This window comes from Ictidomys tridecemlineatus, chromosome 9 (assembly GCF_052094955.1).
Source record: "Ictidomys tridecemlineatus isolate mIctTri1 chromosome 9, mIctTri1.hap1, whole genome shotgun sequence".
Taxonomy (NCBI): Eukaryota; Metazoa; Chordata; class Mammalia; order Rodentia; family Sciuridae; genus Ictidomys; species Ictidomys tridecemlineatus.
This window is the reverse complement of record NC_135485.1, coordinates 48,387,922-48,404,768: the sequence shown is the minus strand read 5'-3', so window position 1 is coordinate 48,404,768 and position 16,847 is coordinate 48,387,922. Positions and strand designations below refer to the sequence as shown.

Here is a 16,847-nt window from a genome sequence, read left to right as displayed (position 1 = left end):
GTTAGCACCAAAATAGTAAACAGTAAGGAAACAAATTCATTTTTTTTATTGTGGGAAGAAAACACACAACATGAGATCTATCCTCTTAAGAAAAAATTAAGTTTAGAATACAGTATTGATAATTTTAAGCACAGTGTTATACAGCATACCTCTATAACTTTTGTCTTGCAGATCTGTAACTTTATAGTCATTGATAGCAACTTCCTACTTTCCTGACCCCCCCTTCCCCAAACCTTTCTACTCTCTGCTTCTATGGATTTAACTACTTTAGATAGATAAAAATGAAATCCAAAATCATTTCACAATAACCTGCTTGCAGCATATGTATGTAAAGATCATATGTAATAATAGAACACTGAGAGAAGCTGCTGGCAGTGGTTAAATAGCTTGGTATGGCATAGTTATAATTATCAAGTTTGAATTAACACAACAAGTATTGGTGAGATTTTAAAATGAAATTTAAAACTTGAAGAAAATATTTCAAAAGGACATCATAGCACGGAAGAAAGGAGAATAGCCATATATTCCCAGTTTGCTTTTTATATGACTTGCTCTAGTCAAGTAATATATTGAACCTTTCTGAGACTCACTCACTTTCTCTGAAAAATGTCTGTTGTAATACCATGGTTTTAGAATTTTAATAACAATTAATAATATCATAGTGCCTTGCAGATACGCACTCAATAAATTGATAAATAGGAGTTCTTTTATGATTACTAACATAAAAGGTGAATTCCACAAATAATGTGTTTCTGCTTCATAGACTCCACCTGGGTTGGGTCCTCAGTAAATAATATAAAGTAATATAAAACCTCTACTCTGTGATTAAAATCATGTTTTGACATGCTTTATGAGCTCTTTTCATATGGATTTTTGATAATATGCTTTCAAAATTATTGGCAGATCTACTCTTTGTCTGTACTTCAAGCTGGATAATGGAAAATGATTTATACAGTTTTATTGAATTTACAAGGGTTAGAGTAGCCACGTTAATTATTGCTATGTCATTCTCGAAGGCTAGCAGGAACTGAAACAAAACATAAGCCAAACTAAATGTAATTAGCATTAAAATGACTCAAGCATGAAAAATAATCGAAAGGGTCCTGGAGTGTTATTCTCAACAACAAAAAAAGATCCTACTTGTTTGCAAACATTCATTTTAATTCCCTTTCCCTCATCATTTGAAATTAGAGAGATATTTTAGGTCCCTCTCATATTTCTCAATAACATTTTCTTAACATTATGATGTATGGTGTCATATATAATTAATCTAACTTTTAATACTAGATGATAGCAGCTGAAAATTCTCACAGGATGAGTACAAGGTATCCACCTCACTAAAACATAATCATTTGTTCTTTCTAACTGTATGTTATTCAGTGTTACTGTTTTCTGATTAGAACAGTCTCTTTTTAGAGTACAAATTCTATCTTCCAAATTCAGTGAATTCTATGTTGAATTTAAAATACAATGCTACGCGAGAAAAGTACTTTTACATAGAATTTCTATCCAAATCCCTCTTCCTAGACCAAGGTTAGCAGCAGTAAATATATTCAGCCTTCTGCATGTTGTGCATCCACAGATTCAACAAATTACAGATAAAATATATTCAAGAAAAAAACCATTTCTGCAGTGAACATGTGCAGACTTTTCTTCCTTACCTTTATTCCCTAAACAATACAACAATGATTTACTTATTATTTGCACTGCATTAGGTACTATAAGTAATCTAGAGATGATTTAAAGCATAAAGGGGATGTTCATAGACTTTATGTAAATACTATGTAATTTTATATAATGAGTATTTGCAGATTCGGGGATCCATGGGAGTCCTGAGGAATAGTTTTCTTTACTATGGACCCATAACTGTCAGAAGATAGTGTAAAATATGAGAAGATAGAAAGAAAGAAGAAATTCGAAGAAAAGAGAGATAAAAGAAACTATTGTAAGTAGATATATAGGGAAAGTCATGCGTGGGGTAAAGCAGATAAAGATAGACATAGATTAGAGTTTTGACTTTATAGTCAAGAAAGTTGCTAGGAGGTGACAAGGAAGGAAAGCTAGGACTGTATTCTCGGGAAACAAGGGTCTCCTCAATATGTTTCTGTAATGAGGAGAGAGATCTAGCAGTGTGAGAGTGAAGGAGCCATGCAGGGCTTCCTGGAAACACAGGCTGATTCCACAAAATGTATGCCTCCTTCCAGTTAGATCAGAGCTGATGTGTAGCAGAACCACACTTTTTTTTTTTTTAGCTCTGTTAGCTCTGAATTTTGTTGGAATACTTCCACACTGTTGGTAAGAAGCTCTTGTCAGAGGCAGTATATGTTCCTTTTCTGTGAATACTCAGATACATTCTGGGTATATCTGAATTTCTGAATTAAAGAAGGACTCTCAGGAATAGCAATAGCAGGGTGTTCCAGGACACTACAGCTTATATGGCTGGTGTAAATTTTGATAGGCACCTGTGTCAAAACTGTGTGTCTATTACCTCTAAGAGGAGCATATTAATTGGGGACACTTAAAAAGGCTTGAGGTTAAGTCTCAAATGGGCTCTGAGATACAATGATAGGACCAAAAGGACCCAAGGTATAATTTTGACTTTGTTAGATATGCCTGAGATCCTATTAAATGGGTGTAGCAATATCATTAAAAACAAACGTTAATGGGAAACATTTCTCTCTTCATGATCATAGATTAGAATTATACAATTATAATTATTTTTTGTAATCTGATTTGTAAATACAGTATAAATCATTCATGTCTTTTTTTTTTCCTACTGTAGTATTGCATTTCAATCTAGTTTTAAAATCAATATACTTTACCTTATTTCCTGTCACCTCCTGCTTTAAGAAAAGAAAAAGCCCAGGGCTCTGGCCATGTTTGAACTTGATGAGCTCTCTTATACTGAGATGCCTGGGCACATGATGCCTCTGTAATTGGATCTCAACAGTTATTAATAGCTGTCTTCTTCACTCTTCAGGATCAGATCCAGTGGCAGATCCCATGAACATACGCAATGTGCTACCTAACATAGGCATCTACAGACTTGTCCAATGGACTATTTTAGACAAACTTTTATATAAGTTTTATAAACTTTAAAGGGTGTGAAGGAAATAAGTCTACCTTTGAAATAAACTGTAAAAATCCATTAAAAGAACATTGCCTTTAAAGTATTTTAAAAGCAGATAATTATCTATGTGAGAAATTAGAGTGTCCTATCTTATTATTCTAAACCATGGGCTTAAGTGATCTTGAAATGAAAAATTTTTTTTTCTTCCTAGATATTACTTTTTCATATGTAATTCTCAAACTTTTTATATCTTTATTTGCTCTTTTGAATAACTTCAGTATGTATAAATATCTAAGCTCTAATTCTATGTCTTGAATAGTCAGTTTTCAAGTAAAATACAGATACCTATCTGGAGATTGTCATTAAGTTAATTATAATGCATTTTATAATTGTATAGAATGTGTTTCCTTTCATAATATATTAAGGAAAATAATGACCTTCCAAGTTAGTAATTTTGTTGTCTTGAAATTTCTTTTCCTTAACTCTGAATTGTTTAAGTTAATGCTTAAATTTTATGTAGTGTGTTTTTATTATAGAACAAAGGGATCTATATTAAAATATACTGAGATTAATGTGAAATGTTAAAACTTACAACCTTTTTAAAGATATTTTCTCATATAGTAAGTATTTTTGTCTTGTATTTTTCATCTTGTATTTCAGACATATTATACACAAAGTGTCACAATTTTATAGAGGATAAAATAAGATTTCTTCTCCCTTTTTATATCTAACAAGGACATTAACCCACAGATATGAAGTTGATAAAATTTATAACATTACAATATTACTACTTATATAGCAAAATTTTAGTGATATGATCTATTCTAATGTCCTGGATAACCATAAGACTCAGTAAATACTTACTACAACCCTTTGAGGTAGATGCCATTTTGTTCTCATTTTGTAGATGAAAAAACTGAAGCATGAAGATTATTGGTTTTCCCAATATCACAGGATAATGAGTGTATTAGTTAGATTTGGTCAGAGAGAAAAGAATCAATAGCATTTGTGTATAGTTATATGAGGGGGGATCTTTGAGAAAAAATGGTTCTTGCAATTCTAGTTACTGAGGAGGCTTATGACAGGGTGTCTACAACGTGAAGCCCCTAAGAAACTGATAGCTTTACTCAGTTTAAGTCAGAAGGCCTTAGAACCAAGAAAGCAGGTGACATACCTCCTACTCTGATGCCGAATGCCTGAGAAACTCAAGGGAAGGAGGAGCTTTTGGCAATAAGTCCTGGAGTCCAATAGCTGTTGAGCTTCAAGAAGAAAAAAGGTCCAGCCCCATTATTTGAGAAAAGACCAATTTATCTTTTGCATGTGTTCTCTTTGGGATTGTTAACCAGTGGGTTGACACCTCACAGAATGATCCTTTTCACAGATTAGATTCACGCACTAATTTTCTCTGGGAACTCCTTAATAGACACTCCAAAAATAATGTATTATCAGGTTGCTAGGTATTCCTTAAATGAGTCCAGTTGAGAACTAAAATCAACCATCATTGTGAGTGATTGTTCTGAAAGGAAAAACCAAGTAGTATGGCTCTGGAGTGTACAGCTAACCTCTAGGCTACTTTTCTATATCAGACACCAAAGAAGGAAAACCAGTTCCATCAGAAATGATGATTTCTAAGGAAATATTCACTTAGCAAGACTAGCACTGTGAAGAATGAAAACACTGGGGTTGATAGAAATAGTAAGTGTGGTGGAGAGGGGAAAGGGAAGTAGCTATAAAAAAGCAGTTGCAAGAACATGGAATTGGGAAAAGTACAACATATATTCAAGGCATCATAAAGAGGGCAGTTTGACAAGATAAGAGGGTTTTTTTTTTTATAATTCTTAGAAAGATGAATATGTTCAAGGTGCTTGCTGGATATTATTTGATATATCATTACCAACATTAAAATAAACTCATTTTCTACACAAACAGGTTTTGATATTTGCAATTGTGTGTTTATCTTAAATGTCAATCTGTTAATAACATTATGACCTTTTTTTTTCATTCACCCAACTGACTGACTAAGCTATTATCCTGTCAAGCATTCACTTGTGACTCAAAGTGGAACATTTTTAAAATGAATATGTGTGTGTGTGTGTGTGTGTGTGTATAAATAAAATTTGGACACTAATAAAAACTTCAAATAGACTTTTCCTACTTAAGAATTCAAAATCAAAGTGAAGGATTCCTGATCACAGTGCATATCACTGTCTTTTTCAGGTAAACCAGTGATGATAGTGACAGAGTATATGGAGAATGGTTCTTTAGATACATTTTTAAAGGTAAGATCTGGAACTAAGTTATTCGCAGTGTTATTTATATATCAATCATGTCATTGAAGTTGAAACTGAGACAATTTACATTTAAAAAGTTTTACATGGATAGAAATATGTGGAGCCAGAATAACTATAGTAGCCAGAATAACAGAATTAACTGTGGTTTGAAAAATTGTGCTTTTGAGAAAATAAGTCCAAATTACATCTTTGTAGTTTTCTTTAGGCATATGTTGATTTGAACAACAACAACAAAAAAAAAAAGGAAACTGGGATTGAATAAAAAAAAGAGAAGAAAAGAGGGGATATAGGAAATGAAGGGAAGGGAAGAAAAATAAACTTTACAAATACTCAACTTTTGAAAGTGCATAATGTCAAGGAGAGCAAGGAGAAATGTCTGAAGTGTCCCTGCAGTCCTTAAGGAAGGCATCTGTGGGAGTCTATAAGTGTTCATAACCCACATGAGGACCAGTCACTGAGTCATTGTTTTCACTAGCAGAAAAGTCATGTGGTAAGAGAGAACAGTTAATATTGTCAGATCTTCAGATCCAGTTTCAGAAAAATATTTTTATGTGTACTTCCCCAAATTTTAAATACTGACAATTCATTTTTATCAGTAAATAAAATATGCTTGTGTCTAACAATGAAACACACTTAGAGGTCTGATTAAACCTATAGTCTAGCAATAAGTCAGACTATTTCTTATTTCAAAATCACCATGAGTTGGGCCTTATGAATCTGTGAAACTGCATTAAATTCAGTGCCTTTAACAAAAACAACAAATTTCCAAGAATTGCTAACATTTTATGTTAGCAGTCATCCTTCTCCCTATCTGCTAAGATACTCCCTTATCTACTCTGACCACTTTATCTTTACCTCAGTATCTCTATACAGCTAGTTTCTTTTACATTGTCTAAAATATATCCGTTGTTACCTAAGGCAAATACTAGATTGGAGTAATGAACAAACTCCTTGAATAACTGATAATAAAGGAATTACAATTCAGAAAAGGTCAACAAAATTAGATTTTGACAAGAGCTTTCAAAGCCTTTATCTTTTTTGACCAGATCAACATTAAAAGTTAACCAAATATTTTCTATTCTCCTTCAGATAGGTATTGCATATAAATTTTGATGGATGGTAATATTAATTGGAAGATTGAAGGAAGATCCTTTCAGTTTTCCTCCTTTGAAGGGTATTGCTTCACTAATATTTCTACACTGTCTTTACAGAAAAACGACGGGCAGTTCACTGTGATTCAGCTTGTTGGCATGCTGAGAGGCATCGCCGCAGGAATGAAGTACCTTTCTGACATGGGCTACGTGCACAGAGACCTTGCTGCTAGAAACATCTTAATCAACAGTAACCTTGTGTGCAAAGTGTCTGACTTTGGACTTTCCAGGGTACTGGAAGATGATCCTGAGGCAGCCTATACCACAAGGGTAAGATCTAACAGAATGCATTTCTGACACACTAGACTAGAGATATTTAATTTTTAAAGATTTTAAAGGAAATAGCAAAAAGGGCATTCCTCTAACAAAGTCAGGAGAACAGAGATATCATGAGAGAAAGAGAAAAAGAGAGAGAGGGTGAGAGAATCGAAAGCTCAGTTCTCTTTTTATATATCACCAAATTCAAATATTAAATACTGGTAAGGAAAAACATTCACCTTCCGAATCTTAATTATTTTTTTTGTGACTATACTAAAATGGAACACCTGAATTAAGAATGGAAGTCACAACATAAAATCATATAAATTTTTAAATCCAAGGCAGTTAAAGGTAGAATCTCCTATATTAAAAGAAACGGTAAAAGAAAGTATATATGTATACACACATAATGATGATGTAAACATGTATAGCATCACAGAGTGTCCTCAATTGCAAAATAAATACAGAAATATCTGGACCTTACCTTTTCAGAATTTATGTCATTGGGGAAAAAAGTTATTCTTTCGGGAAGTTTTGAGTTACCGGAGGTATTGCAGTGCCTCATTACTTTTTTTACATACTCATGGCAAGCTTTCATCTATAGGAAATTGGTCACCAACACATATTTTCATACTTAGCAAAATTCACCACTCTTTTCAGGAGCAAAAGTAATTGCTTTGTGAACTGATACGGCATATGGTTGACAATTTTTCCTAAGTAAAACTGTTGACATTGCTGCAAAGAAATTTTTTGGGTCATCTATGATATTGGATTTATTAAGTCTGAAACTCTTACAATAAATAATATTTGTGTAATTTGAAATCTTTTCAGTGTTTTTGAGTTAGATATTCTCAATGTCTAAACTCCTTATGAAGACGGATTTATTATACATCATTTCACTGTCCAATTTGATTAGCTTTTGTTTGAATGTAGAGTAACAATTTTGCCATCTCTCATTCTCAAATCCATTTAAAGGTGCTACATATGTTCTTAAACATCATAAATTTATAACTATAGTCTAAATGTAAGTTCTTTATTACATTATAGGGTTGTTTTGTTTTTATATTGTTGTATGGTGACTTATGGTTATTTGGGGATTTGTACTGTGCTGAAGGGCAAGAGTAATTTATCTAAGCAAATGAAGGTTTCCAAAGTTCAGCTTAATAAATCAATAAATTAATTGAAGAGTTATCCCTCTTCTTCTAGACCTAAGTAGCATTGTCACTATTTGCATTAAATGAAGCTTCAATTAAGAATCCTCCTGGGATTATAGTTACACTTAATAAACTTGACCTGAACAAGATTGAGGTTATAGAAAAGTCTACTGCCAGTGTGATTGTTGTGTTAGTTAAGTGCAAAAAGTGGATTTTTCAAGTTCTGTGTCAGGATGTTATGCTGCAGAGTTGGGAGTGAGACAAGAAATCATGAAATTCTGAAGACTTACTCTTCTGAAATGGAGTGTGGTATCATTTTATGGAAAATCTATATACTGAGAGATGAGTAGATAAGGGACTGTTGGAAAATATGCTGACCTCTATCATGGTAAAAGGATCAGAAGAAAAATTATGGGCTGAAATTCAACATAATTAACATATTTCAATTCTAAGAGTCACTTTAATCACACAATGTAGAATATCACATATTATATCAATATCACACAATGTAGAATACCACAGGTTTCATGGTATGAGCTTGCCTTAATTAACAAGAATTTTAAAGTAAGTTTTTTTTAAATGGAGAGATAAAGAAAGAGCAAGATTATTACATATTATATAGAGTTTGCATATAAATATCTAGAGTTCATATAATGGTTAGATAAATTGTATGTGTATATATATATAAATATATACTCTATAAATATATACACATATAATTGTATATTAACTATATAATCTATGGTTATATAGGTTTGCCTGCTTTTAAGGAGAAAAAAATTCACGATGAAAGAGGCAAGATATAAAATTATTTTTTTCTACTATCTAAAAACCCAAATTCTTATTGTGGTGAGATTTTTCCCAATATTCTAAGTTTAACAATTTTTTAATTTGGTAATTAAACAAGATACCCATTTCTGTGGTTAGATAGTTAACCAATAAAATATAAAAATGTGTCATCAAAAAAAGAAGGGAAATATATTGTCTAAAAAACATAAAATGATGTTGAAGTAAAGTATAACCTAAGTTTTTAACACATGGAATTTTCCAGCTTCTCTTATGAAACTTCTCAGGGTTGCATTTGGCAGCCTAGACTTTATACTCTAAATTTGTGTATTTAAAAAAAAAAAAAAAAAGCATGCAGAGAATTTGAGTCCACTGCTCTATGTTAGAAGTCCTGAGAGTGTACCTTATTGATTTGCTAGACTGCCTGCTTTCCCCTACTTAGAGCTGCCATCCTGAGGACTGTAATTGAGATGTGGGTCCTGTGTGTGTTCCAGGAGTTAAACAGAATTTAAACTAGAAACCTTCCGGACAGCCAATTAGTAGTTATTCTACAAATGCTTATGGACTGGGAGATGGGAAAAGAGACTGCATGCTGTCAAACAGATTCACTTAAAAATGCTACATCTCTTTCTAGATCTTTTCAGTGAGGCAGCAATATCCCTAGACACATTTGAGGTATGTGAGGATTTTAAAAATTCTTTTTTAAATTTAGGGAGGCAAAATTCCAATCAGATGGACTGCCCCAGAAGCAATAGCTTTTCGAAAGTTCACCTCTGCCAGTGATGTCTGGAGTTATGGAATCGTAATGTGGGAAGTTGTCTCTTATGGAGAGAGACCCTACTGGGAGATGACCAATCAGGATGTGAGTATGGAACTACTACTCTTTCTCACTCAAGTTGAGAATGAAATGCTTTGTTCTCTGAGTCCGGACACTTACATTGTTTTTCATTTCTGGAAATGACAGTTGCTTGAAATATATGAAATTCTTTGCTTACCCCGTGATCTATTTTGTTGTTGTTGAAATAGCCTTTATGCAGAAGCTGAAAATATGTTATTGCAAAGGAATATAAGTTACAGTTATATAAAACTCAGTGTGTTGCCAGATTGTCTTAGCTGCGTTATAGTGATGTGTCTTTCAGATTATGTCAAAATCATTCTCAAAGATGAAGAAAGAGCCATCAACAAATGAATACTGACAAGCAAATTTTTATGATTTGCATTTGATAAAGGAGGCTAATAATCTAAACCAAAAGAATGAATGATATAGATTTAATAGTGAATGTTCTTAGAGGATAAAAAGAAATGGTCTACATTTCTTTACATTACAAAATGTAAAGAGACTTGTATTATGTATTTAATTTGATGAAAAAAAAACAGATTCTTTCCCCACAATGGAATAACTATCCATGCATATAATAACAGAATCCTAATAGTAAAGAAACCATGAAAGAATCTTCTATTCATTTCAGAATGTTTATGATATGATGCCTGGAACATAACTCCTTGCTCTTTGCTTTTAAATTTTTCTATTGTTACTGTTCAAAATATTCATTTTCATTTTGGATCATATTGAAATTTATATTTTTCCCTGAAAATTGACATATTTCTCTATAACAATAGTTTTACATTTAGTTAGCCAGAATAGATCAAGCCCTTACTATGTGTCATACATTGTCTTAAGTGCTTTATCAACAAATCGTTGATTGTATCTTTCTAAAACCTGGATATAGAACTATCTCAACTTAATATTTGAAACATTCATTTTTTTCTTCCAAATATTTCTTTCATTCATACTCTGTAACATCTCCCTTTCCCATGTATGCCCTCAGGAATCGAGAGAAGATAATGTAGCTCTCCTGCTGAATTTTATTGAAATAAAAGTAGATGCCCTTCAATAGATGAATGGATAAAAAAAATGTGGCATTTATACACAATGGAGTACTACTCAGCACTAAAAAATGACAAAATCATGGCATTTGCAGGGAATGGATGGCACTAGAGCAGATTATTCTAAGTGAAGCTAGCCAATCCCTAAAAAACAAATGCCAAATGACCTCTTTGATATAAGGAGAGCAACTAAGAACAGAGCAGGGAAGAAGAGCATGAGAAGAAGATTGACATTAAACAGGGATGAGAGGTGGGAGGGAAAGGGAGAGAGAAGGGAAATTGCATGGAAATGGAAGGAGACCCTCATCTTTATACAAAATTACATATAAGAGGAGGTGAAGGGAAAGGGGGAAAACAACAAGGGAGAGAAATGAATTACAGTAGATGGGGTAGAGAGAGAAGATGAGAGGGGAGGGGAGGGGGGTTAGTAGAGGATAGGAAAAAATAAATAAATAAAAATTAAAAAATAAAAGTGTCTTGCCAGTAATTCGCTTTCACTTTTCAAAATAAAAATTCAACTACTGTCTAAATTAAAGTCAATCTCATATTCATTTCAAAGTGTTTCCCACAGTTCCAGGGCCAGCCTGACCAAGTTATGTAAAGTGGGGATGAATGATCAAATCTTTGCTCCTTTGTTTCCAAAGACTATAGCTGGATTCTTCAGGATTGGTCTGAGTGGAGAGGTAGGAAAGAAGGGACAAAATTATGTCATAAGTTAGGGCTGTTGAGGCTTCTTGTGGAGAAAATATTAAGTCATGAGATCTCAAGTGAGCTACTTGTCTGAGCTTTTCCAGGACTCTTGATTGAAGGCCCCTGCTAGCCCCTAGAAGAGGAACGTGTGCTCCAACCCACTTCCTAGATCTTTTTGTACTTTTTCCCAGTTCCACACCTCATATTGTCTTATTGCACCAATCACCTATTAACTACTAGCAAGGGACATACTTTCACATATTTACATATTCAGTTGGATGCTCTCCTTATGGTCCTTCTTTGGGTATTGGTATCACAGACTATTCCAACCATTTTGCCTTCTCCAAAATTCCCCAGTGAGATATCTACGTCATACACCCATTTTCCCCAAAATTATTTCATAGCATTCTTCTCTGGTAGCAGCAATAAATCAGGTTGATGGATTTCTGACTTTCAGCACACATACAGCAAGAGAGTTAATCTCCACTTCAACTAGGATGGTATAGCGGTTTTCCTTTGAGACCCATTCGCTTGGCTTGGGAAGGGCAGTGCTTAGTTGTGTTTCTCTACATCTGAGAGGACATATCAGTGTTATGATTTAAGGGACAGGACTGTGGTCAAAATTATTATTTGGTTATCATTATATTTATTTATATTTATCCTTATAACGCCCCTTAAAGTTTAGAGAAGTTAAGTGACTTTCAGAAGGTCACAAAAAATAATAAAAGTTATACTAGAAATTTCAACCTAGTACTGTATTAAAAACAAAAATCTAACCACCAAGTCTCATTTCAATACTATTATTGCCTTTAATTTTTATGGAAGTTTTTCATTTTTGTTCGGCTAGTAAGCCTTCATATGGTGGTCCCACCCATGTGTCTATTTCACTCAAAAGAAACATTTATCCTTTATTTCCCTAGATAATTCCTACTCACACTTGAAATGCTTTGAGTTCTTATTCTGCCACTCAGAAACATTGGTCATTCCCAACCATGCAGTAGATCAGCCCCATTTTTGGCAATTATATCTAATATAGTTATATCAGTCACAGATAAAATTATAGACAAAAGTAGATTACGTTGTTTGGTGAATATTCTTTCATGCTTTTGCTGGTATTGTCCAAGTTTCCTTATGCTTTTTTACTGCTAGTTGATAGGTAGTCATACACTTTCACTATCCTCCAGCTATCTTATCTTCCTCATGAGACCAGCACATAGCCCCTCATTTGCCAAATGGCCAAAGTACAAGAAGGAGTTCAATTTCACTTCAGCTAGTAATGTGTCTTTTAAAACCCCCTTGGCCATTCCCATAAACAGAGTCTGGGTCAATGACACTGCTCATTGTGGAGCACTATTGCTGCATGGAGAAGGACATAGGAACAGGGAGATTGTGTAGGGTGATGAGGAATTTGTCTTCAATCCTTCATACCTCCCTTCATTTCATAGGTTTCCTGTTGGAATCTATATCTTGTGTAATAATTCTCAGTTTTTCTATCCTATGTCTATTTTTCAAAATTTATTTATTTAATGCTCAATAGCATTTGGGGCATGGAGTTATCATCGAATCCACTCTCTTAAATTCTTTTCTTTGGCTTTTATTGTTCCTTTTAAATTTTTCCCCTGATTCAACCATTTGAGTGCCTTGATACTTTTAAATATAACGTAATTTCAACATATTCAGAAAAATGAGAGGGAATGGTGTTGTAAGATTTTTAGGAAATTACAAGAATAAAAACTAATATTTTAGTTTTGACCAGGTTTTCCATGAATTAGATGAAATTTTCAAAAGATGATCCTATAAATATAGGTCATTCTAAAATAGTTTTGTTTAATATAAAATGTAGTAAATGGCTGGCTATTTTCTCAGCAAACTCATAGTCATCTGTAACACTTGATTTCTAGATACAATACTAAGTGCGACATGCCCCAAGTTCTATCCAAATTTATATCCAAGAAACATGAGGGATCAACTGTATTTGAAAATCATGATTACTGACTATTTTTCTTGGGAAAAATTCCCAAAGAGCAAAGTTGAAGTACTGATCTGACAGTTTCAAATGATATATCCCATGATGTATACATTGTAAATACTACCTGATCTAAAAAGGACTTTGCCACCATGAAAATTTATATTACCAAGTCATACAGTATAATCTAAATCTCACAGGGGAGACCTTCCTCTGTGCCAGGGGAACAAAACAAAGCAGTAGGTTGCTTTTGATTTAGGATTGCTGCTACCATTGCAGAGAAAAACTGTAACCAAAAAAAAAAAAAAAAAAACTTGAATGACTAGGATGATTTTAGGTAAATAAATACCAGATCATGAACTCTGATTCAATCTCAGGAAGCTAAATTAACTTCCCGTAGGCAGTATAAGCCTATTTATTAATATCAAACAACCTAAAGGTCAGTGTTTTTCAGAATCAGAAATAAAAACCAAGTTAAATATTTTATTGCATTGCATTTTTACATTTAGAGACAGTGTCTTTCATTTGTATTTATTGAGGAATGTATCAATCCATAAATTCAACTAAAAATAAATTCCAAATGTTCTCAAACTTATTTAAGTAATCATTTTTCAGTCTTCCTGTTTAAATTATTTTTTCCATTTTTAAAGGAAATTAGTTTTCTGTATTTTCATTTTCCTACAAATTTTAATCCAGCATTTTTCTGAACTTTTGTTGGTATAGATTTTACTTATAAGTTAGTGAGAATATTTGACTCCAAAAGTTATAAATCGACTTAAATACTTTGCATGGTGTATGCTTTTCTATGTGTGTATATATATATATGTCAAATCAGAAAACATACATATATACATATGAAAGATCTAAATATGTTCCTACAGTGCCATATATGTGTGTACAAATACACATATGGTATAGAATATAAGAAATATATTGTTTATTATAGACATATCACGTATACTTATTAAATTATTGGAATAGTTTGTAGTAAAATAGATAGCATGTTATAATTAAATTAGGAATATTTGAATTTAATTTCTATCCACATTATGTAATTTACTAAAGATTTGACAGCAAGCAAATTTTTCTACTTCTTAGCATCAGTATAGTTTGTTCCTATGAGAATGATGGATCAAAGAATATTGATTTTCCTAGATAATATTGGTCTTCTAAGTATAGTACTGTCTTTAACTGTAAATATTTTGGAAACTAGTATCCTCCTGATAGTTCTAACCCCTTTTCAAAAAATGATACATAAAAAATACCAATGCTTTATCTGAAAGATCTTGTCAAACAAACAAACAAAAATCTTCAATTTAACTCCATTCATCTTGGATTCTACAACTATTGGTCAGTTTCATTAATTAAAAGGTGAAAGGACTTGAACAGAAGATGTCTAAGATCTCTTTAATTTCTGGAATTCTACTGATTTAAAATTGTTTTACTAAGAAAAATATACTCTACTTTTGTAAACTTTTATTAAAACGAGTCAAGATATCCTAAGACAAAACTGATATACTTGAAACTGTTTCTGCATTATCAAAAGTTATTTCCAGAAATATACTCTAGTCATTTCTGAGGAGCTTTGTGTCTCAAATAACAGCTCTTTTATATGTAATATTTTGAGCAAATACCCAGCAGTATTGATGCTAAAGCCCTAGATAGAACTTAGTTCTGAAATGCACATTTGACACTCAAATCTCCCTACAATCTTTTTGCCATTCAGGCATCAAACCTACATTTTCATGTCTCCTGTAATCAAGAATACATTTTCTCACAAAATGACTCATTTTGATTGTGGATGGATGGATAGATGGATAGATAGATAGATAGATAGATAGATAGATAGATAGATAGATAGATAGATAGATAGATAGATAATGTATGTATACACATACACACAAACATATATAAATTCTTTGTATTATATGTTATGAAAAAACAGATATGATTTTATGGTATAATGTTCACACTGTTCTCAGATTACTTTTTTTGGAATTATTTAAATTAAACTTCTGGAACCTCTGATGTTTCATGTAATGTGTGTAAAACAATTCTTATCTTTAAGATCTTTAGTTGAGATGAATATGGACAGTATATGTAAAGTCTAAATCATTGTGCCTATGATATAATTTACAAGATAGTTTTAATTCCTTTAAGCAGCCTATCCCAGGAGGGAATTAGATGTACATGAGGATATTAAGAGGAAATCTTTGAAAGAAAACTCATGAAAGGATAAAGGGAAGCATGGAACAGTGTTAGACTGTGGCACAGTTCTTTCCCCATGTACATTATAGGTTGAAGGAAGGATGATTGTCTATAACCATTTGAGACAGAATTGTACTAAGAGAGGAGAAAACTTCCAGAGGACCTCAAGCCAACATTGTCTTTCATAGGATTTCCATACTTCATAGGCCTGAGCCTTTCTTATTATCATTGCCATGCTCAATAATTGACTCTGGGTAACTTGTGGAAATCATGGCTTTGTTGCTCACATGATGAAAGGATTTGGCAACATAGCAGCTGCTGGTTTTGGTTAATTATCATCCCTGCAGGTGAAGATCTGCAAGACAATTTTTATGGTTCCTATAATTCTTGACCCTTTTCAGTATAGACCTACTTCTGTGCACAGGAACAGGCTTCTATTATCATGTTGGCTTCTCTCCTTGAGAATTCAGCAGATGCAGGTTCCTGGATGAACTGTAGTCCTAGTAGCTTCTTTAGATCTCAACACCTCATGTGGTCCTTGTCCTCTCTTCTCCACTATCCATTCCAAATTTTCCTCACCCATAAAACTGGGAGATGATGGTTTTGTCCTGCTTGGTGATTTGAATAAATACCTTTTTCTTGGTAGTTTTACACATATCTCCCTATCTCATTGCCTTCTGCTGCTCAGTAGCAATTACCCTTACCATCATGGTGACTCTTCCTCTCTAGTAATCCATAACAGTAATCTATAACTGTTAGCTCAGTGGAATTTTTCTTGAAAAGGGGAATAGAGTACAACGCAGATTTAACACATTATTGCAAAGTGAAGAATGACTACACACATTTTAGAGCGTTGCCTCCAACTTTAGCTGTACCTTAAAAGATCTTTCCAGCCCTCTGCAGTTCTCATGATTTCTGGATGATGACCTTTATGTACTGGTGTACTGGAATCAACATGTACCCAATAACAACATTTTAGAACATTTCTAACTGGATAAGATTCTATTGGTAGCTTCTGTTGGCATGGAAAAGATGTGTATACCACATAAATGTGTAAATATTACAAATGTATCTCCAATGAGAGTCAGTTGTTAAATATTTACCAGCACATCATGAAGTGTGTGATACTCTCACACATCCGAGACTGTGAACAGAATAGTCTGGTTGAGTGATAAGCTGTATTGGATATCATGTTTGTGGATCAAGACTTCCAGAGCTCCCAGTGATGGCTGAAGCTCTATTGGTGTAATAAGCAAGCAAACATCATATTCTAGGAAAAATATATCTGAGAAGATGAACCCATTAATGTTTACGTGATTGAAGGAATCCAACATAGTTAACTTGCCACCAAAATAATATTGCCATGTTGGTGGCTCAGTGTTAGGA

At 33.1% G+C, this 16,847-nt stretch overlaps 1 protein-coding gene across 12 annotated transcripts in view; it reads left to right on the top strand.

Moving 5' to 3' along the window:
- Epha5 (EPH receptor A5) overlaps window positions 1-16,847 on the top strand; it is a 333,364-nt gene that overhangs the window by 296,231 nt on the left and 20,286 nt on the right. For all 12 annotated transcript variants that reach the window (XM_005331721.5, XM_005331719.5, XM_005331718.5 and 9 more), the window contains 3 exons: window positions 5,288-5,349; window positions 6,573-6,782; window positions 9,423-9,572. In XM_005331721.5, the coding sequence (XP_005331778.1) occupies window positions 5,288-5,349; window positions 6,573-6,782; window positions 9,423-9,572 (422 nt within the window). The remainder of the gene's footprint in view (window positions 1-5,287; window positions 5,350-6,572; window positions 6,783-9,422; window positions 9,573-16,847) is intronic.